Source organism: Clarias gariepinus, chromosome 6 (genome assembly GCF_024256425.1).
Source record: "Clarias gariepinus isolate MV-2021 ecotype Netherlands chromosome 6, CGAR_prim_01v2, whole genome shotgun sequence".
NCBI classification, from domain to species: domain Eukaryota; kingdom Metazoa; phylum Chordata; class Actinopteri; order Siluriformes; family Clariidae; genus Clarias; species Clarias gariepinus.
This window is the reverse complement of record NC_071105.1, coordinates 9,548,716-9,576,671: the sequence shown is the minus strand read 5'-3', so window position 1 is coordinate 9,576,671 and position 27,956 is coordinate 9,548,716. Positions and strand designations below refer to the sequence as shown.

Genomic DNA, 27,956 nt, shown 5'->3' with positions numbered 1-27,956 from the left:
CGAAGCTCTGATGCTTCCGTCAGTCTCGAACACGCCAGCTTCCTGATAATAAAGCCGGAGAGTTGATTCACGTTTATGGTACACACAATTTTAACACCGTATAACGCCTGAATGAAAGTGAAATGATTTCCTCAACTTTATAGATTTTTCATTTGCAAACAACGGAATTGTTTTGTCTCATTAGGTGATGAGATGTGAAGAGTTGTTACCAAGGTATTCTTATGTATATCCTAATTTTTCACAGATTTTGGTCTTCATTTTTTTTTTCTAATATATATAAGAAAAAAAAAATGAAGACCAAAATCTGGAATTTTTTTCAGAATCAATAAAAAAAAAAATCTCCAGGTCACATAACTGAACTGTTGTTTGTGTGAATTAAAAAAAAAAGTGAAGCTGCTTTTTTTTGGTATATTGTTCTGTTTCTGTTCTGTTCGCACCCTAAGAGCGAGAGAGAGACAGAGAGAGAGAGGGAGAGTAATGTGTGCAAGAGGAGGAGAGTAAGGGAGGGAGGGAGCGAGAGTGCGAGGCAGACGAATGCAGCTCACACTACCTCTATCAGCGTCACAGGTTGTAGGCAGTCTCACCAGCGTTTTGACAGCTGGAGATGCAAACTCTCTCTCTCACACACGCACACAGACACACTCGTTTAGCATGGCTGTCGTTCATCCGCTCGTAGCTTCACAGCAGCAGGCGGGGTCGTGTTCCGCGTGACAGCAGCGATAGCGAAGAGCCTGGATCATGTCTGACTCTTTCTGGACTGTGCTCTCGAATTTCTCTCTGCCTGAGAGGAGCATGCTGCGTCGATCCAAGAGGTACACCTCTCTATCTCTCTCTTTAACACGCACAAACACACACACACACACACACACACTCTCTCTCTTTTTTTTTTTATCTATATCTGTCTCGTTCTGGCAGGTAATCTGATTTATTGTCACATGAGGAGTAATGGAAGCCATTTCTGTTAAGATGTGTGTGTGAGAGAGACCTTTTTTTGTGCATTTTGAAGGTTATGCTTCTCTACCCTCTGTCATCTGCACACATATTCAGTGTCCTGTTTTAACCTGCCTTGCACTGTTTGTGCGCACACACACACACTGAGTGAGATGAGGTAGACATTATCTGAGTCTATCTCGTGGAGCAGGTCGTCAGCCCTCCTCCTGTCATCAGTTGCCGAATTCTCGCTGCAGATCCGGGAGACGTTGCTTCTCGCATAGCAACAGTGCTGAGAGTGGAGCATGACTCCTGCTGCCGTCTCTCAGTCTCTCTGTCCGCCAGCCTCTACCCTCCCCTCCGTCTCTTAGGGTCACGAAGTGCAGGAAACAGGAAACACCTCATACATCTTTTCTCTGTACATCAGAAACAAGCTCAGTCATTTTATAGACAAGTACTTCATGTGTTGATTGACACACACCCTTTTTTTTTTTTTAGCATAAGGTAGCAAGACACAACGTAATCGATCCGCTGTCTTTTTTGGGAAAAGACAAATACATAATTTTTCGACATAATCTGTCATCATGCTTCCTCATTAGATAAGTGTACTTTTAGGGTCACGCTTCCTCCGAACTATGTGACGCCAGCCGAGCGCATCTTTTTAAACTACTCGCTCACGCACAGTAGGGGGGCAGCGTAACACACTCGAAGTACAGCGCTGTCCGCTCCATCCGCTTGCATGAGCTCACAGACGTCCCTGTTTGGCTGTAGAGCCGTGAGTAATCTAAAAGCACTACGTACCTCTCATCTCTCCCCTCTGAGAGAGCTTGGCCAATCAGCTCTCTCTCGAGACCTCCGACTGCGAGAGGTTACAGCATCACCCGGGAAGTGATTATCCGAGTGCCTGGACAGGTTCATTGCATTTAAACTGGTGTTGATCACTTTTAGGTGAATTGATTCTCAAGTTTGGAATGGGGGGGGGGGATCTAATCTGTATGTACATACATTTTCCCTAGCGCCTAGGCTTTGATTTAAGAGTGCGACCGTGCTCGGGATTTCTTATTTCTGACTTTATTAGGAACACCTGTGTGCACCTGCAGGTTCATCTGTTATTTAATCAGTGGATGGAATATTTAACGCAGATGCAGATCAATAGATCCCGGGAATAATTACATCAAGCATCACAACAGAGATAAAAGTGTGATCTTAGTGACTTTGGGTACTGTATTTCAGGAACTGGAAAACTGGGATATACCTGGGAAATTTCAAACAGAATAAATGGTGGTGCGAAAAACAAAAAAACATTGAGTAAGCGACTGTTCTCTGGGTGGAACCGTTTAGAACAGTGACAGAAAATGGCCATGTCGATCAAATTCGAGGTGGGTGAGCTTCAGCAGTAGAAGACCACATGTCCATACGTATGTACTATATACAGTGAGGTAAAAGTATTAAGTCAGCCACTAATTGTACAAGTTCTCCCACTTAAAAGGATGAGAGAGGCCTGTAATTTTCATCAGAGGTATACCTCAACTATGAGAAACAAAATAAGAAAAAATATCCAGAAAATCACATTGTATGATTTTTAAAGAATTAATTTGCAAAATATGGTGAAAAATAAGTAATTGATCACCTACAAAATTTTATCTCAGTACTTGTTATATACTTTGTTGGCAATGACAGAGGTCAAACCTTTTCTGTAAGTCTTCACAAGGTTTTCACACACTGTTGCTGGTATTTTGGCCCACTTCTTCATGCAGATCTTCTTTAAAGCAGTAATGTTTTTAGGGCTGTCGCTGGGCAACACAGACTCTCAAATCCCTCCAAAGATTTCCTATGGGGTTGAGATCTGGAGACTGGCTAGGCCACTCCAGGACCTTGAAATGCTTCTTACGAAGCCACTCCTTCGTTGCCCAGGTGGTGTGTTAGGGATGATTGTCAAGATGAAAGACCCAGCCACGTTTCATCTTTAGTGCCCTTGCTGATGGAAGGAGGTTTTCACTCAAAATCTCACTATACATGGCCCCTTTTATTTTTTCCTTTACACGGATCAGTCGTCCTGGTCCCTTTGCAGATAAACAGCCCCAAAGCATAATGTCTCCACCCCCATGCTTCACAGAAGGTCTGGTGTTCTACCATATGACATTTTCCCTGTCCTCTTCTGGATCATCCAAATGCTCTCTAGCAAACTTGAGACGGGCCTGGACATGTACTGGCTTAAGCAGGGGGACACGTCTGACACTGCAGGATTTAAGTCCCAGGCGGCGCGGTGTGTTACTGATGGTAGGCTGTGTTACTTTGGTCCGCAGGTCATTCACCAGGTCCCCCCGTGTGGTTCTTGGATTTTTGCTCACAGTTCTTGGGATCTTTTTGACCCCACGGGGTGAGATCTTGCGTGAAGCCCCAGATTGAGAGAGATTATCAGTGGTCTTGTATGTCTTTTATTTTCTAATAATTGCTCCCACAGTTGGTTCACACATGCACACACATTAATGGAAAGACTGTTTTGTCGGAAAAATTTGCAAGGAACATTGCTAATGACACTCGCGCGAGCGACACGCTAATGGAATCACTGCTGTAAAGTAAAACAAACCAAAAAATAAACCTGCACTTTACCTTTGAAAAGAATCGCGACAGAGCAGTGTTTATGTGTAGAGCTGTGTGTGTGAGAAACCGAAAGACGATTACCCACAATTTCGCAGCACAAGAGAGAGAAAAAAAACATTAGCTCAGTTGTCATTACATGACGCTCGGCGTCAAAACAAGAAGCACATGCGTGTGATACATGAAACTTGGTACTCGTAAACCAAGACTTGTTCGTTTTCTAAGTCAAAATGTATTAAAAATCTTTGCTCGTCTTGTGGAACACTTGCAAACTGCAACCCGAGGTTTCACTGTGTGTGTATATATGTATGTGTATATATGTATGTGTATATATATATTTAAAAAAATCAACCTTAAAAAAAATCTTTAGTTCCTCTCAAAATTCAACAAACGCTGTACTTTTTTTTTTTTTTTTTAATTTGTGTGCAATTAAATTTTACGCAAAAAAAGGCGTGGACACATTTAGTATCAAATAATAGATTAAAAATAAAGGTATAAATAAATGAGAATAAACTTTTTAGTTTGTTTTTCATCAATTTCATGAATCCTGTCATTGGGAAACGTGTCCACTTTTTGATGCTGAAGTCTTTCAAAGAGTGCTCGGTTCCAGTGTGGTGAAGAACACCACGTCCAGCACGTACACACACACACACACACACACACCTGATTTACATCTGGCTCGTTTGAATACGACTTTTCACAGTAAAGTAGAGGCGCACACAAAGTAGTTAGAGCGATTTTCTTAGTAAAATAAGTACATTAAGGGGAAAAAAAATGGGATGAGAGTTTTGTTTTTCATGTGACCTCTAGTTTTGGTGTTTTAGAGCCACATGTGGAGTGAAATGTGGGATGAAGAGACGATAATGTTTTGCATGAATCCTGTTCTTAGAGAGAAAATAAACCATTCTCCTTTTGTTTCCATTTGACTGTGTTAGGTTTCCCTCCACTAATCTCCCTGATCCTCTAAGCACACACAGTTCTCTGCATTATTAATGAGCTCTGTGGTGTGTGCGCGTATGTGCGTGTGTGTGTAAAAAGAGCACCTGTCTCACACACACACATTATGATAAGTGAGTCCTGACCTTAAACACACCAGCAGTGTGAGATGCAGACACATGCCCATGAGCAGTGAGTGTCTGAGAGTGCAGTGCTGTAACTAACTCACTCCCTCTCTCTCGCACGCACACACGCACGCACACACAAGTTGAACCTGTATTTTGGTGTCTCATGACCCCACTTTGGTGTGTGTGTAAGTGGTAGACGTTGATCTGTTGCCTGGTACATTGTGTCCATGAAGTGAAAGGGACTGATGTTTCAGATAAAATGGCACCCCGTAATTAGGCGTGTAACAGGTTTGGTGGGGTAAAAAAAATCCCAGTTAGAGACCAGAGTCCACTTAGGACCTTCTTTAAGGAACGGAACGATGTCCTCCAAGGAAAAGGAAAAAAAAGAAACCTTGAGTAATCTCTTCTGGAGTCAGACCATGTAGAGTGATGAACTCCTCCATTTTACACCATTACAGACTGCTGGAGGAGCCACACGCAGACAAGGGTCTCTCTCTGTTTTTTTTTTTTTTTTACTTTCTTCCTTCCTTGTCCTCCATCATTTTGTCATTTCCTTTATTTAATTTTCTGTTCTCTCTTTTCCCATTTTTTTTCATTCTTCCCTACTTTTTTCCTTCATTTATTTTTTTATTCTTCTACCTTTTCCTTAATTTCCTTTTTTATCCAATCTTTCCCTTTTTTATCCTTGCATCCTTTCTTGCCTCTTTCCTTACTAATTTCCTTTACTTTTTTTTGCTTTTTCCCCTCCTCATTCTCTTTCCCTTCCCTTCCCTCCTGTTGTCTTCTTTAGAATTTTTTTTTCTCGTTTCTGTTTAAATTTCTTCACGTTTTTTCCCTCCCTTCCTTGCTATTGGTCTTTCTCATTGCCTTTCTTTATTTGTCTTTTATCCTTTAATTTTTTTTCTCAGTTCGGTTTCATTGTCTTCCTTTTTTCTCTTTTGTATTATTTTATTTGCCTTCCTTTATATTTGTCTTCTTTCATTTTCCTTTTCTCGTTTTTGTTTTCTTCCTTCCTTCTTTGTCCTCCCTTTTTCCCTTTCTTATTAATTTTCCTTCCTACCTTCCTTTATTTTTGTCTTCTTTCCTTTTTTATTTTTCATTTTTCCCCCTCATGTTTCGTGTTCTCTCCTTTCTTCCTTTTATTCATTCTGATGTTTTGATTCAGTAGGGTAACAGTCTCCTGTTTTCCACCAGTCACGCTGGCTTGAATGGAATTATTTACAAGAGATTTCCAAAATAACGTTAGATGATGCTCTTTTCTTCTTCTCATAGCGATATGTTTCACTCTGCCTTTGTTTTTTTTTCTCACTAGGACGCAGTCTGCGAGAGGCTTTATATATGTAGGCACTTATCCTGTGAGAGGCTTTATATATGTAGCTCTAGCGTCAGTCGATCTTTGGCTGCATGTGAAGGGTCGTGTGTGTGTGTTTGAAGATCTCATTACCCCTCTGTCCCCCTGCCGATTGCCGTCATTTTTTCGAATGAAAAACTCGCCTGACCATAGATGCTCGGTGTTGTTAAATTCTCATATAGAGATCAAGTCCTACAACACAGTTGTCTACGCTAACCTTAGGCAACGCTTGTTAGTACTCGTCTTTTGTAGTACTCGTGTGTCTCTGTGAAGCGTCTCCACAGACTTCTGTTCAGATAGACGGGACAGGAAGAAAGCGTCTCGAGCTGTTTAGAAGTCAACCACGAGAGTGAATCAGAAGAAAGCAGCCAGCAGGTGTTTGTGCATAATTGCAGCGTTCAGTGTTAACGAGCCCGTGTCATCTGTTGCGCCACAATTACGCCGTTCAGCTCCTTGACATTTGCGCGCGAGCCTCCGGCCACAAATTAATTCCGTTTGCTTAAAATCCGAAGACCGGACGACAAAACACAAACGGCAATTAAGTGACTTTTCCAATCTGCTGGAAGACACTGTCAAGACTTGCCCACCATCATCGTTTCGTGTGTCTGTGTTTGTGTGTGTGTGTCTGTGTCTGACCATCTGCTAAAACGCAATCCTATATGCTTTATACATGAGTTAATGGATTCCTCTGTTTATACACGACAGCAGTGAGCATATGGCTTTAAAAACGTCCTCAGTGTGTCACAGGGGAGCTCTCGCATCTCACATCTACATCTTCTCCTGCCATCAGTTATCCAGACAAACAGCTGCTCAGATATTCTGTCTTACGTTGTTTCTTCTGAGTGATAATTTTAATAAATATTTTCAGAATAAAGAACAGTCGAGTCTGCTAGTATAAAGCAGTGCAGTTGTACAGCTAGTGCTCTAATAAAAAGGGGAAAGAAAGCATTTAGAGACGAAGAGTGAGAGAGAGAAAGGAGGGGGAAGGAGGAGGGAGGGTCTTGTTTTTCAGCACACAGAACAGAAAGCTGTAGAAAACTTTTGAAGCTTGTCACCTGCTCATGCTCGTCCTACTTGTGTCGGAATGGCGGATCAAATCTGCCCTTAGGATCAGGAGGACATGCAACACGCTGGGCTCGACTGCAACCTTGTGCATCGTGCATTAGCATCGCGGGTCTGTCGATCTGTCGGTTAAACAGCTTTCTGAGAGTCTTTAGGTTGTGAAAGGAAGCTCAGAGCTGCAGTGCACTAATTATCATCCCTAACATTCACAGACCCTGGTTTGTTCTTCAGGCTCAATCCTGACCAAAAGGGTTCAGTCCAAAATGCACCAGCTCCTCATACCGAGGTTTAAATTTCTAGCAGTGCCAAGTTTCAGGTCCCAAAGCAGGCTGAGGCTAACCCCTCACGGATGACTTGTGTCCTGTCCCAGTTGTAAACAGCCAAATGAAGTAAAATTTAGTATTGACAAAATGAATTATTAACAATTAAGGAGTTAATTGCGAACTTTCGCTGTCTAAACTCCACAATAATACTAGCAGCAACGATGATAGCAAGGGAATAATGGCGGTGATGATGAATTACAGAATGAGATTAACAGGCAATACTGATGATTACAACAATGACACCATCATATTAATAATGATGATCATACCCAGAAAAACGATGATAATGATGACAGCAATAACAATATTATTAACAATGATAACAGGAGGAACAAGCAGTGACAACAACGATGATGTTGATGATGACAGCAGTTACAGTGACAATATTATAACGACAGCTACAATAAAAACAGTAATAATGGTGACAGCAATAACAACAATGACAATTAATAATGATCACAGTGACGCCAAAAACAACAACAGCATGGACAATAACAAGAATGATAATAAATTATCAATAAATTGTCAATGGAGGAATAATAAGGTAAATCAATAACAACAACATTAATAAGGAGAAAAATAGAAAAAGAAAAAAACAAACACTACTGGAAGAACAATGACATTATTAATTATAACAATAGTGACATTAATAATAACATTGATAATAATAGCAAAAAAAAACGTGCATATATTTCATTAATAATCAGAGATAATAAGAAAAATAACTACATTAATAATGATTACAAAGACATCAATATTTGTAATAGCAAGAACAGTCACAAGGACATTAATAAGGAGAAAAATAGCAAGAAAAATAAAGATTACTGAAAAAAACAATTAAATTAATAATAATGATAATAGCAATAATGACATTAATAACCAGCCAGATATAGTATAAAAATACCAATTAGATAAATAATTAATAATAATTAGTGATTATATATAATAGCGATATAAATAATGAAATAAATAAAAACAGTGATGGTGAGAAAAACAACAATAATTTAATGAATAATCAGAGATATAGTGGGGAAAAATAAAAATTACATTAATGATAATTACTGGATAAACGGACATTAATAATTGTAATAGTAAGAACAGTAACAAGGACATTAAGAATGAGAAAAATAGCAAGGAAATTAAAAACAAAGATTACTGTAAGAACAATGACGATAATAATGACAATAATAATAACAACAATAATAATAATGACATTAATAACCAGAGAGCTATAGCGAGAAAAATAACAATTACATGAATGATGAAACTGATAATAGCTAAAAAATATAACAATGACAATAATGATATCAATTGCAGGAAGCACAGTATCAACAATCGCATTTATAATAATAATAATAATAATAATAATAATAGTTAAAATAGCAAGAAAAATAATAATAATGACATTAATAGTGATACTGATTACAGGACGCACAGCAACAATAGTGTTTATAATAATAATAAAAAGAATAAGAACAGTAAGCGCAATAAAAACAGTGACATTGTTAATAATAATAACGGCATTGATAAAAACAGCAAGAACAATAACATTTAAATAATTATTACAGGAAGAACAAAAATAACAATGACATTAGTAATAAAGATGCCAGCAAGAATAATGACGATTACATCTAATGATATTATCAATGCTAATGATAATAACAAGAACAAAACAATGGCATTAATGATGGTCATAGGAGCAATGACATTAATGATCACAATGACAACAAGAACAGTAACTGTGGCATTAATGATTATAATTATAATAGTGAGAGTTATTAGTAAGTACAGTTGCATTAATAATGAGGATGAGAGCAAGGACAACAATGTCATTAATAGTGATGCAACAAAAACAATCACGACAACGATAACACAAAAAAAAAGAAATATTAATATTTAGAGGAAGAACAGCACTGATTATGATGACGACAATAAAATGATAACGACAGCGGTTACAGTAAAAATGATATAATGATATAAATATAAATAATAATGATAAGGATAAAAACCCCAACTAAGGCAATAAATAATAATTTTTTTTTTTAAATGGTGTCTCTTACTTCATGAATTATATCCAGATTACATAAACAACAGTCAGCTTAATTAGGGGGGAAAAAATAAACAACAACCTTGAACTTCCAGTAAGATGCAATAACACAAAAATAGCATCCGGTTTATTCCAGCCTTTGGATGCTAGGAAAGGTTCTCCATGCTGAATTACAGTAATTAAACCCTAACTTTCATTTTATCCCTGTGAACTCACCACAGCTGCGCATTACTATGCTAATGCGCCGTGGCTTCAGTTTTGTTCCTTTTAATTTCGATGACGGAGTGTCGTTTTGGTGAGATCGGCCCTGTCTGTACTCCACTCACTCACTGGTCGTGTATGTCGTTAGCTTTCTGAAGCGGTTAATGCAAGCCTCTTAGCTCTCCCTCCTGCTGCGTTTGTTAAAAAGGGACACGTGGGGTATGAAAACACAACAGTTTTATGTGTGTACAAGTACATAGTTTATCACCAAACTTGTTTACTGAGCTCACTCAAGAGCTCTCTGTATCACCCTGTGTAATTACTCCGGTGTACGTCATGACCGCCAGACGCTGATTTACAGAGGTAACGTTAAGAATGTTCTAACGAGATTAAATACTTATATATTGTGGGTCAAAAGGTCACAGAAAAAGAAAAAAAAAAACAGTTCAATTATCCATCACATGCACCTTACAGGGCAGTGAAATTAAATATTTTTTCAAACGTACCCCAGTAAGGAAGCTGGGGTCAGAGCACAGGGTCAGTCAGTGTACGGCGCCCACGGAGTGTTAAGGGCCTTGCTCAAGGGCGCAAGAGTGGAAACATGGCGGTGCTGGGGCTTGAATCCCAGAACTGTAACTGAACTGATGGGCCCTTAATCCTTACCTGCTTAAATGTACAATATAATATATACAAATCACTATGGATAAATTTTACTGCCAAATGCCTCAAACTAAAAATGTGAAAATGGCAGTAAAACTTAAAAAGATAAATTTGTATAGTTTTTACAAATTCAGGAGGAATTATTTACAGGATGAATCTTATATGTTCCTCAGTGAGGAATAAAATGCTTAGTGGTTAAGGCGTTGGATCTACCGATCAAAAGGTCCTGGGTTCAAACCCCAAAACCACCAACTTGCAATTAGTTGGTCTCCGTGTGTTAAGGCTCTAAGGTACTGATCGGAAGGCCAGCGGTTCGTGCTCCAGCTCTACCAGTTTGCTGCTGGTGGGACCCTGAGCAAGGCCCTTAACCCAGTCTCCTCCAGTGGCACCGTAGCATGGCTGACCCTGCACTCTGACCCCAGATGGGAATATGCAAAAGATATGCAATGAATTTTACTGTGCAGTAATGTATATGTGATGAATAAAGGCTGAACTGAACTATATTAAGGTTATATAATGCAGCATGATGAAAATCAGAGTTATTTTGATTTATTTTCCATTAATAGTCTGATGCCATCTGTTATATCTACATTTAATGAAAACGCTATTCCCTGCCTTGTAACAGGTACACATGATGTGTGATGTTTTATATGGGTGTGATTTTTTTTATTATTTTTTATTTTTTCCTTTTCTTTTTTTTTTTTCTTCCTTACCCCTATTTGAGGTTCCTGTGTAATTCAAGCACACACCCGGGTTTGAACCAAACACTGTCTCTGTAAAAAAAATGGTCTTGCTCTGGTTCTAGTCAAACAGTAGCCCGGTTCTACTGCAGTGAGATTCTGAATCGACCAAAATACAGAAAGCGAACTGAAGGTGTCGTGTGTTTCGGGAATGCCGGTGAAATTTTGTCTGCAGACACGTGCTGATAAAATGTGCAGAAACACCACACAGAATGGGCCCAAGGGCAGAGCTGTGGAAATGTCTTATGTTTTGGGCAGATGTTGTGACTAACTAAAAAGACAAAAAAAAACCTGGTGAATGTCATACAGAAAATGTTTTTAAACTGGTCATGTCTGTAATAACAAGTGTGTGTATGTCTTCTCTAGGCTTTGGGGATTTTTTTGTTTTCTGATTTCTGCACACACATGGAGAAAAAAAATTTATTGATTATATTTATAGATTTTTTTTGTCGAATTTCATGAGCGATGAATGAATGAGTTTGTCCTGCTTTTTTTCAGGACTGCATGCAACTCTTGACCGTTTTTATTTCATTTAAAAGTGTGCAGTGAGAAGGTAAACTATGAAGATGAATCTTACACTGATTTAAACCAAAATCCTTAAACCTGTCTGCTCTGTTCTTCACATAAACTACTGCGCAAATTTCTTAATTCAGAATTTCGAGGTGTGTTTGTGGTATAAAGTCGTAACAGCCGGCTAAATACTAAATGTGAAAATCCAGAATTATACTTTTATGATGTGTCTAATATATTACTAAGTCTAAAAATTAAAAAGGAAAAAAAATGTGGATACATGGTTTCTTTAAAAACAATACTGATAAAAACTCTCCGATGGTCCAATTTGGTAAAAGACGTGAGACAATTCGGCTCTTTAACAGCGTAGAGCTTATGGTTCATACTGTAAAGAAGAGCTGATCTTGCATACACAATGAACCAAAAAAAATTCTGTTGGCACAATTTTGGTTATTATTTCTTTGTCCCTAGGGAATTTTCAACTGTCTTGCACAGACCTCTCTCTTTTCCTTCATTACACCCAGCTGCTGACTGTGAAAAGATGAAAATGTGTTAGTTTTATATAAATATATATATCTAAAATAATTTTATGACCGTAATAAATCTTATTAAACTTCTACAGCAGCTGTGTGTGTCTGTTGGAGACAGGAAAGAAGTCACTCTTTAGGCAAAGTCTTGCGCAGTCAGGACTCCGGCGTGTGCTCAGTGGAGCGTGATGTGGTATTAGAGCGGCTGGAAGCAGCTCTCGAGTGAAACTGGTGTGAAGCCTTTTCTCCTCTGTCAGCTCTGATGAGGCTTTTAAACCAGTAGGAGAGAGAAAACTGGACTATTAGTGCTTTTCATCCTGCTAAAATGGGACGCTCACAGGGTGGACACACACAGCATGACTAACTGCATGGACCTCTGTGATATTGGACGTTTATTGCTTTTTTTTCCCTTTTTTTTTAAATTGGTTTGGACCTTAAGGAGAGGTTTTACAGTAGGTAAGGTTACATCGCAGATCACGTGTTGCATGCCATGCACTTTCTTTATACACTTCATGTGAGCTCAGTTCAGAGTGGATTTCCTAGATATACAGTATGTATGTGTGTGTGCAGTGTGTGTTTGTGCATCATGATGTAACATTCATTGTTTTTCTTTCTTTCTTTTTTTTTTTTTTTATAAATTCAGCTGTCGGACGAGCAACAGGAAGAGCCTGATAGTGACCTCCAGCACCTCTCCTACTTTACCCAGACCTCACTCACCACTACATGGACATACTGGTAAAGACTCCATGCTCAGATTGCCTGTTCATTTTAGATTTTACAAGTCAAGTCAAATAGGCTTTGTCATTTCAACCATATACAGGGGAGGGAAAAAAAAAAAAAAAGCATCACACTATGATATCACAAAAAGTTATCAACCAAGTTTTGTAAGTTTAAGGCCCCGTCACGGTTATAAGGAGGTGTATGAGGATCAAGATACTGTAGGTAGCACGTTCCTCCAAACAGGTCCAAAATAGTGTGGATGGCTGGCTTTACATGCCTCTGAGGGAAAGCAGGTTGAGATTTCCTCAGGTGACGGAATGTCATAGACCTAGCTCAAGCCCTAGGATTGGCTGGGAACAGATTGGCCTTGTTTAATTTAAATAAAAAATCAAAAAGTTTGAAGTCTGTGCTTTACAGAATGGAGACGACCCTGTTCTGACTGTGTGTCACTTGACTCACGTGTATGTATTCATTAAAAAAATTTAAATAAATAAATAATTTTTAAAAAATCGAACATTTATGGAACTTTGTGACGAAACTGCCACTGAATCTTCATTAGGAAGCGTAGGCAACTATTTAATTTCCCAACATCATCCATTTTCCCCTGTACAGAATTAAAAACGTAGCATGTTTAAAGCACAGACAACACATCTTCATTAGACTCATGGTCTCAATTTGTTTCTTAATTTAATTCCATTAATAAACAGAGGAACGATTGTTTAGGTAAGCACTGAATAAAACGCTGAGTCACTACGTTCATCTTTATTCACTGTGATCAATAGCCGTGGATGGTTTACCACACGATCTCACAGCAACTCATTGATTCTATAAATGAAGAAACAAGGTTGTGAAGCCGTGAGTCTATGAGAGCCGTGAGAATATTTTTTTTAAATGACTTAAATTTGTTCGTGTGGTTAGACAGAACTCAAATGTTGAGAATTAAAGTGTAATCGTTTATTAATGTTTGGAGAAATAAAACCGAGGCGAGTCTCGATGAAAAGGCCTTCGCTGTGTGTAGAACATGTTTATAGATTAAGACAGATTTCTTCTTACAAGTGATTGTGAGCTGAAAATTAAGAGCTGGCATGACTGATTATTTAACCAGCTGCTATATAGTTTATCTCTGGTTTGCTTTTAACCTTACAAGGACATCCATACAAAAGGTTTGTCACTAAATAGAAGGTATTTTTACACAGGATTTCAGTACAAATGTGCTGGGTGTCAGAAATTACAGTAGATCTGTTATTCACAAATGAAAAAAAATATATTACCTATTCCTTAAAAGAACAGAAAAGACTGTTTTAGCTTTACTCTATGTTACAGCTTAAAAAAGGAATAATAAATCATGTGAATAAAGATATTCGCATGAGACTGCTACTGTAGCTCCACTGCTCTGCCAACTAAGCATTAAAAACAAGTTTGTCGGTCATTGAACAGCCAACAACTGAAAGTATGATTTATGATGATGTCGTGATGAAGCTTACGGTCTTTTGGACAAAGATGCATTTGTTTTAACAAATTTCTGGGATATCTGTTGATCTGTTATTAGACCAGAGCAGTGAACATTGCTGTGTTTAATTTAACAGCAGAAAGAGGAGAAAATTAAGGGAATGACCGACTGAAAGGGGAATACAGAGGGGAATTAAAAAAAAAAAGATTAAGACCATATTAAGATTTGTTTTAGTGAAATAATCTACATTATCAGATCATTTGTGAAATACAGGAATAGTTTAAAAACCAAAAAAATCGGTGCAATAAAGGAAAGAATGTATTAATTAAGGAGCAGGAAAACAGGTGCAGCCATGAAGCAAGTCGAATGAATTCGGCCACACAGAGCTGAAGCCTGACTTTACACGGTTGTCTAAGCTGGTAGCGTCACCGCGGGGAGTGCGAAAACCACATGGAGGATCTGTATTATACTGGTAGAATTTAAACGGTCTTCTCCATTTTCTGCTCGTGTGTTAGCGCACAGTGCCTCACTCACTGTAGCCTCTCCAATCTGTCACACACACACACATGCGGGCAGCAGGCCGATTTCTCCCTCAGCATGGTTCCTCAACAGTTTCATCATTAGACAAAGCCGCTCTGCTCTGTGAGCACTACAGACTGGCACCTTTTTGTACATTTACTCTATATACAGCAGCATGCTTCTAATGACAGAAAAAAAAATCTAAACCAAAAACCTGTTTTTCTGTGAGATGAGGACTGTTGGAGGCGTCTTGTATCACCTTGACTACAATACTCTACGAAAGTCTTAGGAATGTGCAAATAACTTCTGTAGAGTAAGGATGTCTTTAAAATAAGTTTCAGAAAGATGCCATAAAAAGCAGTAAACAGTTATTATTGAAACATAGTCAATAGTTGGCGTGACGACCCTTTTGTGTAAAAAGTAGTCTGGGTACAATCAGTGAAGTTTTATAAGGTGAATTTACTGTTTAGTTTTACTAAACATTCTGCAAAACTACACAGTCCTTTTTCACAGGTCTTTATGTGTACAAAACCTATACGTTTTTTTTTTTCGTCTGTGAAGTGGTCTTGCACATGATTTTTTTTTTTTAAATCAGATTAAAATTTTTATTTTACTTGAGAAAAATATGCAAAGAAATAAAAAATCCGGAAACAAATCCTTTTTCATGGGCCTGTAACCCTCTGATATTGTCACAAATGAGTTCATCTCAAGGAGTTTGTTATAGTCTGCATCTTTTTTTCGTACATTTTTAAAAATTGATTTCCATAATTGTTTAAATCTGTAAAGCGGATTTGCAACAGTGACCGTTGTTAAAAGCTCTATACTAATAAACTTAAATTGAATTGGAGTATCAAAAAAGAAGTTCTTCATTGAATAAAAATGTAGCTTACCTGCCTTTTTGCAATACTAGGTGTTAAGATTTATCTCAGTTGTCATGCACTCTGATCATTTATATTCTTTTCAGTATTAAAATGTGAGGTAGAACCATTTTCTGCATTTGTACAGACTGTAAAATTTTACAGTGACAATGGGTGGCTGAGCTGAAAACAAGTCACCGGTCACTGGTACTGTACGAGTTCGGTTCCCTTCCAACTAGAATAAAAAATAAATAATAATAATAAAAATTAAGCAAACTTAAAGGAGGAGTCTTACTTGAAGAAAAAATTATAGTAAGAAATGAATTATGAAAATAGTTTTTTAAATACGTTTTTACATGTATTATTCTGACTGTTCTTTAATGGTAATCAAATTCTTTGTGTAGCGTTCAATCATTTATTTCTTTATTCATCTGACTAATGCAAGTCAGCACTTTAAGGTTTCCAGTTGGGATACATTTTGCATAGATTTTAAAGACACATACAATATATAAACAGTACAGTTTCTGGGAAAAAGTAAATATACAGTAGATATTGTTTAAAGGTGCTGGTCGAAGAGCCAGATTGAAGAGAAGTTCTAAACTGAAGAATAAAGGTGAATAGTTTTGATGGGAATAGCTAAATCAGTGATGTTTAAGGGTGCCAATAATTCAGGAATTTACTGTTCCTCATAATTAAGGTAACAATCCTAGTTACCACACCTATTAGTCTTAATGCTAGATTCATCTTCGGTGTGCTTGGTGTTAAACAGAGAGAGAGAGAGAGATATGGTGTACCGTGATGAATGAGTTTGTCCCAGTATGTCCTAGTGTGTCCTAGTGTGTCTCCCAGTGTGGAATACTCTCACTTTGTCTGAGACCAGTCAGGAAGTCAGAGAAAGGAAGTCACGACAGTATGAGCTCAATAATCTGATGAACGGTTGTGTTTTGGTCAAATTTGTCGCACATTGCAGATACAGGATCAGCTTATACAGCTATACATTTATATTTTCTTTGTTTTAAACAAAATTGGACCCACAAATGTGTCATGTTCTTCCCAATAACCTCGCCGTGACCTGGTTTATTTTTTTAACTCGATCTGTTCTACGTGTTCTCTGTGTGCCGGCCCAGCTCACAGTTCCTGACAAAGAAAGATGCGCTCATTAATATTAAAACTCTCAGCATTGGCCGGTTGGCAAATACATTATTAACGAAGGTGGGTGTGACCTCAGCGTCGCCCCCTCCTCGGTCAGGTGTCTAAGCACACACCACACGCACACACTGCTCGGATTGACCGGGTTGATTAATGACGCCTGAGGATTTAGACTTCTCCACAGGCTAACGTCTGGCTTTTGGTGTTTTCTTTATAAACCCCACGCTAGAAAACCAGGCACGAGTTACGGAAGCCTGGAGATTTATAGCCAATTTAGCAGGTCTTTTGAAAAACATTCTTCGATGCTTTTTGCCTGGGAGCACAGAGCACATCGATCGCCAGAGAAGCTTTCTTTTACAAATGATGAAAGCTTTTTTTTTTTTCTCCTTCTTCATGTGAGGCCTGCATCAATAGAGAGATTAGTTGTTCCTTCCACTTTACCTTGTCATTTATTTTCAACTTAATGTTCACTCAGGAAGGAAGGACTTTTAAAAAAAAAAACTTTTGATCTTTTGAGTCATAATTTTAAATTTTTCCTTCGTCCTTCAGTAACTTTGTAGTTTTAAAGGGTTTGTCTGTGTAGCGGAGAGAAGAGAGTGATAAAGAGGTTGTACAGCTAGTTAATGAGCACAGAGTGGAAGAAAAAAGTAAGAGGAGGAGAACATAATAAAAAAAGGAGCGAGCTGGTTTACTGTAAATGATTAGTGTGAAATATGTCAGGTTTTTTGAATTTCAGTGTGAGCTTGATTAAACTAAATTGCTTCATATCCTTTGAAATAGCGAGAACAGAAGGAAGTAACACCGTCTCACATTTTTTCCTCTCTGTCTCTTGTTTATAGGGAGCAGCCCACTGGACAGCCCACGCAATTTCTCCCCCAACACCGCAGCCCACTTCTCCTTCGTACCTGCTCGCAGGTGAGTGCCTCACACAGCTCAGGACGTGTCACTTTTTTATTTAGAGAAAAGACACTCCTTCACCTCCTGCTGTTCAAAGTGAGACCAGTCTCCGTGTCTCGTCCGCCCGTCGTTTATCAGCCGCTTGTAATTATCCTGTAACGGTTCTGCGTAGCTTTGAAAAATGACGAGGCGAGAGCTAATGAGTGAATCTGTTCTAAGCCACAGACAAGATGATAACGAATTAACACTTGGACAGAAAGGGCGACCTCATGGAGAGGAAAAGGAAATGTTTAAATTAGTCTTCAGTAGATCAACAGTGCCATCTAATGGACAATGGTGGTACTTACCTGGAAATTAAACTGCAGTCAGTGGGGCAAATGTTGTCTAATGGAAATACGAAGCATTGCTTTTATATGTACACACACACACTTGCACTCTTGTTAATGCTGTCTTCTTTCCCCACACAGTCACGGACACAGGCCTGACAGGTACTCTTTCTCATTACTCTGTGTGTGTGTGTGTTTGTTTCCAGCATCATTGTCTGTGCCATTGCCCTTCATTTCATCCAGTCACCCCATCCTAATTCCACCCCCAGTCAAGCTGCAACGCTTTTACTTTGCGACTTGTCAGAATTTAGTCGTTATTGTTGATTGTTTAAAATTTCCTAGTAATTCCAGCATGACCTTCTGTCTGGATTCTTCTGCTTCATGATAATATAATAGCCAAGACTAATTTCACATCTAAAGGACATATTCCTACTGTTTGAGTGTGTAGCTCATGGATCAACTAGTTACATTGTCAATCCATTATAACAGTTATTGTTGCTTTTAGGTACAAGAGCCAGTGTTGGGGGACGTTACGCTTTAAAGTAACTAATTACATTACAAAATTATTGTCATTAAAAAGTAATCAGTTACATTACAGCGTTACTTTCTGATAAAAGTAACTAGTTCAAGTACTTTTCCATTGCAGAAAATGAAAACTCCTTTGTGATTCCTCGTGCATGTTGTTTTAGTCAAGACCTTTATAATTATTCTACCATCATCACTCATAATCTGTTAACTACTAATACCCCTATATTACCTACGCGGTTTTGCGCGGTGGCCTTAAGTACAGTTCATCATGATTTGGATCGCATTAGATTACTCATTACATTAAAAAAAGTAATCCAAGTACTTTAACGCATTACTTTGTAACACATTACTCTCAATACTGATAAGAGCAATGGCATAAAGCAAAAAAACCTGAAGAAACCTGTTAATATGGTTTTCTGTTGCTGTGTGCACTTACTGTAGCTTAGACAAATTATAGTTTGTATAAAACGTGCAAATTAACAAGTACTACAGTATAACCGCGTTACAAGAGAAAGTTCTCAAATTTTATTTGTCACATACACAGTACGAATATGCAGTGAAATGCTCATATGACCACCTGTGACCTTAAAAAAAAAAATCATAAATCATGGAAAAAAATATAGAAAAACTTTAGCTATAAAATATTAAGACAAAATATAACGTATGAAAAACGTATTTAGTTTAAATATAAAAGAATTTAGGGAATATAGAGAATTTAGGAAACTTTAGTTGTGGAAATTGAAATAAATTTTTAATAGAATTGTCTCGGGAGAGTTTAAATATAAACATTAAATTGGATTCAAGGCCTAATATATACATATATTAAAATAAATGTGAGGTTCAGTTCACTTATGTTTAATAGAGAATCATCAAGAATACCAAAAAAAAAAAAAGATGATGGTCTCTTGCAAAATTAACGATTTAGCAGATTGCACTGTGAGAAATATATACTGTACTGTATATTTTCTGAGGGTTTGTGTAATTAATTGGCCGTGGCACTCTGTACTGCAGAATATTTAAGAAAAAAAAATAAACGGATGCTTCATTACTACTCAAAAATTACATTACTGAACCTTCTGTGGAAAACCGCCTCTACCTCACTGCTTCCTGTTGTATTTGGGTTTACAGCTGAATTTGGGCCATAAGTGTGTGTGTATACAGGTTATCCCAAAAAGTATGACATCAGTTAAAATATAACATCTTAGTAATTCCGTTGCTAAGCAAACTAAATTAAACAGACTTTATGTTGAAAAAAAGAAAATATTTATTCATCAAAACACCAGCACTGGAGTTTTCTTACCCCTCAAATGCGAACGTTTTGCTAGTTGACTGAAATGTGGCCTCATCACTGCAAACAATAAACTCTCCATCTTCAAGTTTCTGTTGCATAGCAACACAGAATTAAATATAAAATTTTAAACTTAGTTTGTTTTTACACATCTTGTTAAAAATTTAAGATCATTTGAGTGAGAATTGTAAATGGTGTTAGAATACGAAATTATGTCAAAGTTGTTAGGATATTATATATATATACACACAACCTGTGTGTTTACTAAGGATGCTTGATCAGCATGAGATATCTAACTATCTGCATAACTGTAATTCTAATCAGATAATAAACTAAGCATGCATGGTTTTTGTCAGTGTTTTTATTGATCATCACAAATTATTATTTTTTTAAATTTATTTATTTATTTTTGATAAAATGCTTTTGCCTTGCTTGCGCTAAGATCATGGAAGCATAAAATCGAACGCATTTTGCTTTCATGTCTGCTTCAGACGTCTGATGTCTGGTGTCTAGTCGGCTGCTTGATTTGTTATTGAATTCTCTTAAGTTTTAAATCAGCTCGTATAGTTATTAACTGTTTGTACAGTAGATCACACTTAAATGACCGAGTTGCTGTGTGACTGTGTTACCGTAGGACGGATGGCCGGCGCTGGTCTCTTGCCTCGTTGCCTTCTTCCGGGTACGGAACCAACACTCCCAGCTCAACCGTCTCTGTAAGTACCGATCCGCGTTTGTGCTTTTGAGTGTGCCGCACGGGCTGTAAATAGCTCTAGACAAATGTGTCAATGTTGCATTCGATTTCCAGTCCTTTCCCCCCGGTGGGCGTATCTCATTGATTAGGAGTGGGAATAACCTGCAGCTTTGAAGGAGCTTTTTTTTTCTTTTTCTTTTAAGCCTGATGAAGCACCGCTGACTCATATCGATGCAACTTGTTTAAAGGCGCTCTGATTGTTAGACCGCTCAATCCTCAAACCTCATCAATCTCCTTCGGCCTGCTATCTATCGGTCCTTGAATTCCTATCTTTTTTTTTTTTTTTTTCTGTACTTTGCAGAAAAAAATTCTGATGTCTGCCTGTTAAAATGAATTAATAGCTCACACTGATTAAAATTTGGTCGTTCAGTCGTTTCACTTGTCGTTGGCAATTGATGAGTTTAATAGCTTTGGATGGATAGAGTGGCATTTTTCTCCCCCTTGTCACTCCCAGTCCGTCTGATCGCTTCTGTTAACTTGTGTATTAAAGAAAAAAAAGGGCAGTTCGTTTTTTTTTTTTTTTGGTTTTTTTTTTTCCATTAAGCGCACTAAGCTGACCTTTGTCACATCATGAGAAACAGTTCAAAAAGAAGCAGTGGCTGACTTCTTATCTTAGTTTTTTAACCCTCTCAGATGTGATGGATGTTGTGCAGAGGTTGGAGGAGACCTAGCTTGTAGGTTTAAAAAAAAATCATCTCCATCCTCATATCATATTGCTCATCTAAATTGACAAAAATCCCATCAGGTTTCCTACACTAAGCTTGCTGTCCAGCTTTAAGCCGGACATCTACTTTAAAATATGTTTGAGAAACACGCAGGGTTAGGATTGTACTGTGTAGTGCAGCATGTGCTTGCTTCTAACACAAACTTCTTAACAGTGTTAGTTTTTTTTCTGAGATCCTGTAATGTCCATGTCCTATAATATGCTGTGGTTGCATGTGTTTTAGCATAAAAAAAACAGTAATGGTTATTTTTTTGCTTGGAAAGACAAATGACAGCATGGAAACCCCCCGTTGTGGTACAAAGGGGCGAAAAAGCTCTTTCCACGTATGCTGCGTTCAACTAATGCTTCTAACTCAGACGTTTGATTGAAAAAAAAAACACCTAAAAACATTGTTTTTCACTTAGTATTATTACTAGATTATTAACTGAATTTCTCCAGTAAATAAATGAAACAATAGGCTGCGTTTCGATCGGCTTAAAGTTTCCCACGAAGTATACTGCACAGTTTAGAGTGTTCAGTCATGTTGTGTGCGATTCCAAACCACCAGAAGCAAAACTGCTCGGTGCTAAGGAAACTGTGAAGGGTGTAGGGAACAAGTGAACAACAGGTCTTCACTTCGCCGGAAGTAGACATGAATAATTTGCCCTTTCAGACACTGAGCGTGAAAGGAGGAGACTTAAAAATCTATCTATATATATTTGTGTATACAATACCGTTCAAAAGTTTGGGGTCACTTGCAGATTTCTTTGTTTTTGTTTAGTGATTTATTTTCTACATTCTACAACAATACTGGTGATTTCAAAACTATAAAATAACACATATGGGATTAGGTAATTACGTAACAACAAAAACAAGTTAGTTATTTTAAGACACAGAGGTCAGCCTTTCTGTAATAGTTCTTGCAAGAACAGTATTGTCAAGTGCATTTGCAAAATCCATCAAGCACCATAATGAAACTGGCTCTCATGAAGGCCATCCCAGGAGAGCAGGACCAAAACCTACCTCTGCCCGAGACGAGAAGTTCATTTAGAGTTATCAGCCTGAAAAATGACCAATTAACAGCACCTCTGATTAGAGGCGTTATGAAGTCTTTACAGAGCATAAGTAGCAGAAACATCTCACCATTAACTGTTCAAAAGAGATGGATTTTTTTTTTTTTGATGCCTTCAGCATTTCTTTACAATGTAGAAAGAAATAAAATCAGGAACCATCATGGAGTTAGAAAGTGACCACAAACTTTTGAACGGTAGTGTGTGTGTGTGTATGTGTGTATATATATATATATATATATATATATATATAGTAATTATTTAGGACAACATAATATTAATATTACAATAATTTTGTATTTAATTTTATCAATAAATTCTTTAAATAATACCTTCTTCTATTCTACAGACTAGTAATTAGTAAAAAACAAGCAAAAAAAGTCTTCCTAGTACATCTTGTACATTTATAGAATAATTTATTAACAAGTTATACATGTTTTAATAGTGTGTGTTTTACAATGGTATCATTTTCTGTAAAAAAAAAAAATCAATAGTAAATAATATCAATAATAAAAATATTGTTATAATTATTAAATATTATTATTTTATAATATTCAATATTTAAATTCTGTTGTGTATTTCACAAATTCCACAGTGGCAGCAGCAGGTAGGTGACGTCTGCAGCGTGTCCCAAACAGTGGAATTTTGTCAGTTGAAGTTCCCTTTGATCTGACTACCCTTTGAAGTACACTTTGGAACGGAACGCAGCCATATAGCGTCAGTTACAAAAAAAATATATTCTGCTTAAATCTGTGACAACTATTTTAGCTTTTAGCTTATCACTCTCTCACTCTCTTTCATACGACTGAGTTAATCGGTCGAACGCAGCATTTCTACAGCATGTTAAGGTTTTGTTCTGTCCTTTTAAAGAACCCGGTCAAATCTACCAGGTACTCATTTGACCGTTGCCGCAGCTTGCGCCGTGCCTTCTGCCTTTGTAATCCCCTCCCTCTCTGCTTCTCACAGTCATCATGTTCATCCCAGGAGAAGCTGCACCAGCTGCCCTTCCAGCCCACTGCAGACGAGCTGCACTTCCTCACCAAGCACTTCAGCTCTGAGAGCATCACTGATGAAGAGGGCAGGAGATCGCCGGCCATGCGGCCACGCTCCCGCAGCCTCAGGTGCACACACACACACACACACACACACACACACACACACACACACACACACACACACACACACACACACATTCTCTCTCTCTCTCTCTCTCTCTCTCTCTCTCTCAGCATTACTTACAGTTTCTTTCTTTCTTAACCATTTTATCTCTCTCTCCCTCTCTCTCTCTCTCTCTCGCGCTCTCGCATGATTTATTCGGGAAAAACCGTGGCCATCCCCGCTGCTCCATCCCGGTGGGGGTTTTGTAGATCAAGATTATTAGATCCGTAAATATTAAATGAGCGCCCTAGACTGGCTATTAGCGCATTTTTCCCATTACATCTTTCCAGAACTCTCCGTCATCAGAGAAATCGCTCCTGCTTAATTAGAGGCGAGGAAATAAAGCAATCATATGCTAATTTTATGACCTTCTATAAGCTGAGATACTTCCCTCACAGACACACTCTCACACACACACGCATGCCCTTATGTTAATAAGTTCGACATAGATGTCATCATCCATTCTGGACGTCATGTCTGCTATGTAGAGTATTTTTTCCTGGAGAAATGATGCTGGAATAGAGAAATTTCCTTTCCAGCCTGTGGATGAATAAAAAATTATTCATAATTTTTTTTTATGCCACACAATAAGGATGGGAATTACCAGGAACCTCCTGATACGATATCATCATGATACCAGGTGTCGATGCCATCTGTATTGCGACTGAGTAAACACTCGATATTACAATTATTTTTTGTTCTAGAGTTCGTTTCCACTCTAAAGAAACTTGGGAAATAATTTGCTTCCACCACACACAATGTTGTGCTGTGTGAATAGTTTAGAGTGCCACCTGTAGGATCATGGAGGAACTGCAACATTTTATTACCTCAGTGTCAGTGCCAAAACAAGGTATACACACTTCAGGAAAAGACAAACGTGTATAAATGTGTTAATACTAAATAGATTTTTATACGTTATACTGTATTTTGAAATAGACATATAAAATAATATAATGGTAATATTATTAAAATTATATTACTATACAATTTTTCTATAAATAACTGGTAAGAAAAGTAACGAGCCAAGTGTAGCTGAATAAGTTCACAACAAAGGAGGAAGATTTTGTTCTTCAAAAATCTACGCAGTAGTGGCACTGTAAAACTACAAATGGAAATAAATAAGTAAGTCTCTAACACACAGGGTGTAGTTTCAAATAAGGTGTACAGACTAGCGAGTTTTATTCAACTTGAAATATGATTAGTTTACACGCATATCATTTATATTTAGATTACTCACATGAGGTGTCAGGGTCTGTGCGGCGATCGCGTCTGTCTGGCAGCCATGTGGATCTATTTATTTATTTATTTATTATGCTAGCTGGCAATTTGTTTTGTATTGCGTTTCAGTACAGTGGTTTCAAAAAGTGTTTGCCCCCTTACTGATTTCTTTTTTGTGAAACATTAGTGTGTGACAAACATGCATTAGTGTGTGACAAACACGCTGCCTGCCAATCTGTGAGATATGCAGATATTGTGATTTACTCAGCGCCACCTGTAGGATTATAGAGGGGCGACAACATTTTTACAACCAAAATAAAAACATAAAATTAATGAATCATTTTTTTTTTTAGTTGATTTTGGAGACAGTGTGCAATACAGTTATTGCCACACAAAATAGCCATGACACATCACTGAATCACCCCCCCCCCACACACACTCTCTCTCTCTCTCTCTCTCTCTCTCTCTCTCTCTCAGCAGATATAATGTCTTCCCATTTCTTTTTTTTTCTTTTTTTTTCTTTCTTACTTGTACAGAATGACCACGAAAAAGAAAGATCCCATTTCCATATGCACAGAATGTAATTATAACTTGCAGGAGAATATTTTTTTTAAATTAGTGTGGATTTTTTTCTTTAATTACTAGCACTAGGTTGTTTTTCTGCTTTGATTAAAAAATAAAAATCATTACAGCACCTCATTATTATGTCCAAATGTGTGACGTCATTCCAGCACAACAGCCTCACATTGATCCAGCTGACACTCAACAAAGGCAAAAATCACTCTGAGACATTTTTTTCCTTCATTTAGCCTCTTAGACATTCGTGCACGCACACACACACACACACGGTCTGCCAGGAACAGAAATCCGCTCTCTGTGATTGGTACTGCAGCATCCTTGAGCAATCAATCACTCTGTCAGAGCTAACCTTTTCTTCCTGCAACCTCAGTTCTCTTATTGAGATATTTTTCACGGAGACGTTCCTGGCGTCCGGACGCACCTGTTGACGGTTATTACACTGGTGCGGAGAGAGAAAACTGCACCCTTGAGGTTGACCTAATGTGCCAGTTTGAGTGTGTTCTCATTCAATTAGGCTTTCTAATAGACCAGGCAAGCTGTCGATGGATGACTAAAAGCATGACCTCATCCACACAGTCACATGACCGATTTCTATCTCGCTCACTAGTGTGACTCACACAAACCCCCCCCCCCCCACACCCCCAAAGCACACCATACTCCAACATAAACATGTAATGCAAACACAAACACACACATGCATATACACACTCTAAAACTCCACACTGCCAGAAGGAGCAAATCTAAAGCATAGAATTGTTTCATTAATTTGCAAAAAAAAACTGATTTTATATAATTTTTTTTCTTTTTTTTTTGGTTTGTTTTTTTTGTAGCCCTGGGCGCTCTCCCATATCCTTCGACCATGAGATCGTCATGATGAACCATGTTTACAAAGAGCGTTTCCCAAAGGTGAGACATATTTAGAGAAAATTTATTGATATTAATTAATTAATTAATATTAAGGTCTACAACTAAATATAAATATCAGTGCAGCTTAATGAGATAGGAATAACACACAAACTCCTATATTGGATTTGGACAAAATCATTTAAGTCAGCGTCTCTAAAATTTATCATGATTTATCATTCCAATTGTATAACCTTTATAGAGAAAAACATACGTTGGCTATAATTAATAAAAAAAATAATGTTATGGGTGTGCAGGGTGCAACTCTTTTGTCTACTCTTTTGCACCACTTGCACATGACCGAATAAGAGTTGGCTGAGCGTTACAGTATTCCCCTATTCCCCCGTACAGTCCCGACCTCACTATCAAGCCATTTTCACATGTTTGGGGCATTAAAGGAGTTCCTGGCAGGGTTCAGACATGAAGCAGGCACTCTGATCATGGCTCTGGTGTACTGATAAATCTTTCTAACTTTGATGGTGTCCAAGCACTAGTGAAATACTGGGATAAGTGTGTTGGTGTAGCAGGGAAGTATATAGAGAAATAAAGGCAGTTTTTACTCTTATAATTGTCTTCAAAAGTCCCGGTTCGACTTGAATGCCCATAAAACAAGATTTTGCCTTACTGGTTTTTACTGAAACTGGTCATACCAGAGAACGACGTGCACAGGTTAGAGGCCGTGATGACACTACAGTAACTGCACTTTGGCCGGACTGCACTATTGTGCAAACTGTTAAGAAAATTATATACAGGCAGTAAGACATACGCCATTTAACTTGATGGATAACAAGAATTAATTAATAGTAGGATATACCGAACTTTGAGGTCGTACTAAACACAATACTTGGTAAAATGATTGCTTTTTAGCGTTTGTTATAACCCGGACATTTCTACACAGTGAACGTCACGTTTCTCCTCTTTGCGCAGGCCACGGCACAGATGGAGGTGCGTCTGGCCGAGTTCCTGTCCTCCTCAGCTCCGGAGAAGGTCATGCACCTGGCTGACGGTGTCCTGAGCTTCATCCACCACCAGGTGATCGAGCTGTCCCGAGACTGCCTGGAGAAATCCCGCGAGGGCCTCATCACCTCGCGCTACTTCTATGAATTGCAGGAGAACCTGGAGAAACTTGTGCAGGATGTGAGTATCGATGTGATAGTGTGTTGTTTTTGTTTTTTTTCTAAACTCACAGTGATGTCATCACAAACATGCCTGCACAGGTGGTCACCTGTCATATGTCTACCATGTGACACACTGCTGACGTCTTGATTATCTCAGAGATGGAATCATAGGGGCTTTATCGCGCCGTGTGTGTGCGTGCATAATTGTGTGTCACTATGTGTATGTGTAGAGCGAGTATGGTTGGGATTGAGGGTTGGGAAGCACCTCCCTGATTTTAATTTCACACTTCAGTAACCACCGCTGGTGACGGATGACTCTCCTAAACAAGTGGAAGGAGGGGGATAAAGGACGTAAAAACAGAGAGATGCTGATGGAGGAGGAGAGATCCGGTCAGACTATCCGCTCTTTCGGTTGGCCGTTTCTGACCAACGAATCAGGGGTCTCTGTGCTGCGCTGATCTCGAGGCATACACACACACACACACCCACCTAGGTGCTAGTGTAGGGGTTTAGGCGAGCGAGGATGACATCACCCAGCCCAGGCTAATTAGCTTGTTTGGATTTGGGGGGTGAACAAGAGTGACAGGTGCGGTAGGCTGCTGTGCAAATCGTTTTTTATTTTTTCGGGGGGCAGGTGCGCACAGGAACGTGCACTCGAGCTCACTCTCAGCGCGAGGATGGCGCGCGTTTCGTGGCAGAGGAAACT

At 38.3% G+C, this 27,956-nt stretch overlaps 1 protein-coding gene across 1 annotated transcript in view; it reads left to right on the top strand.

Annotated features, from left to right (window-relative positions):
- Positions 1 to 27,956, top strand: part of mast2 (microtubule associated serine/threonine kinase 2) — a 153,009-nt gene that overhangs the window by 110,545 nt on the left and 14,508 nt on the right. Inside the window, exons 5-11 of the mRNA XM_053499315.1 lie at positions 12,660 to 12,751; positions 17,551 to 17,626; positions 18,076 to 18,096; positions 20,385 to 20,463; positions 23,241 to 23,395; positions 26,060 to 26,135; positions 27,060 to 27,269. Coding sequence (XP_053355290.1) covers positions 12,660 to 12,751; positions 17,551 to 17,626; positions 18,076 to 18,096; positions 20,385 to 20,463; positions 23,241 to 23,395; positions 26,060 to 26,135; positions 27,060 to 27,269 — 709 coding nt within the window. The remainder of the gene's footprint in view (positions 1 to 12,659; positions 12,752 to 17,550; positions 17,627 to 18,075; positions 18,097 to 20,384; positions 20,464 to 23,240; positions 23,396 to 26,059; positions 26,136 to 27,059; positions 27,270 to 27,956) is intronic.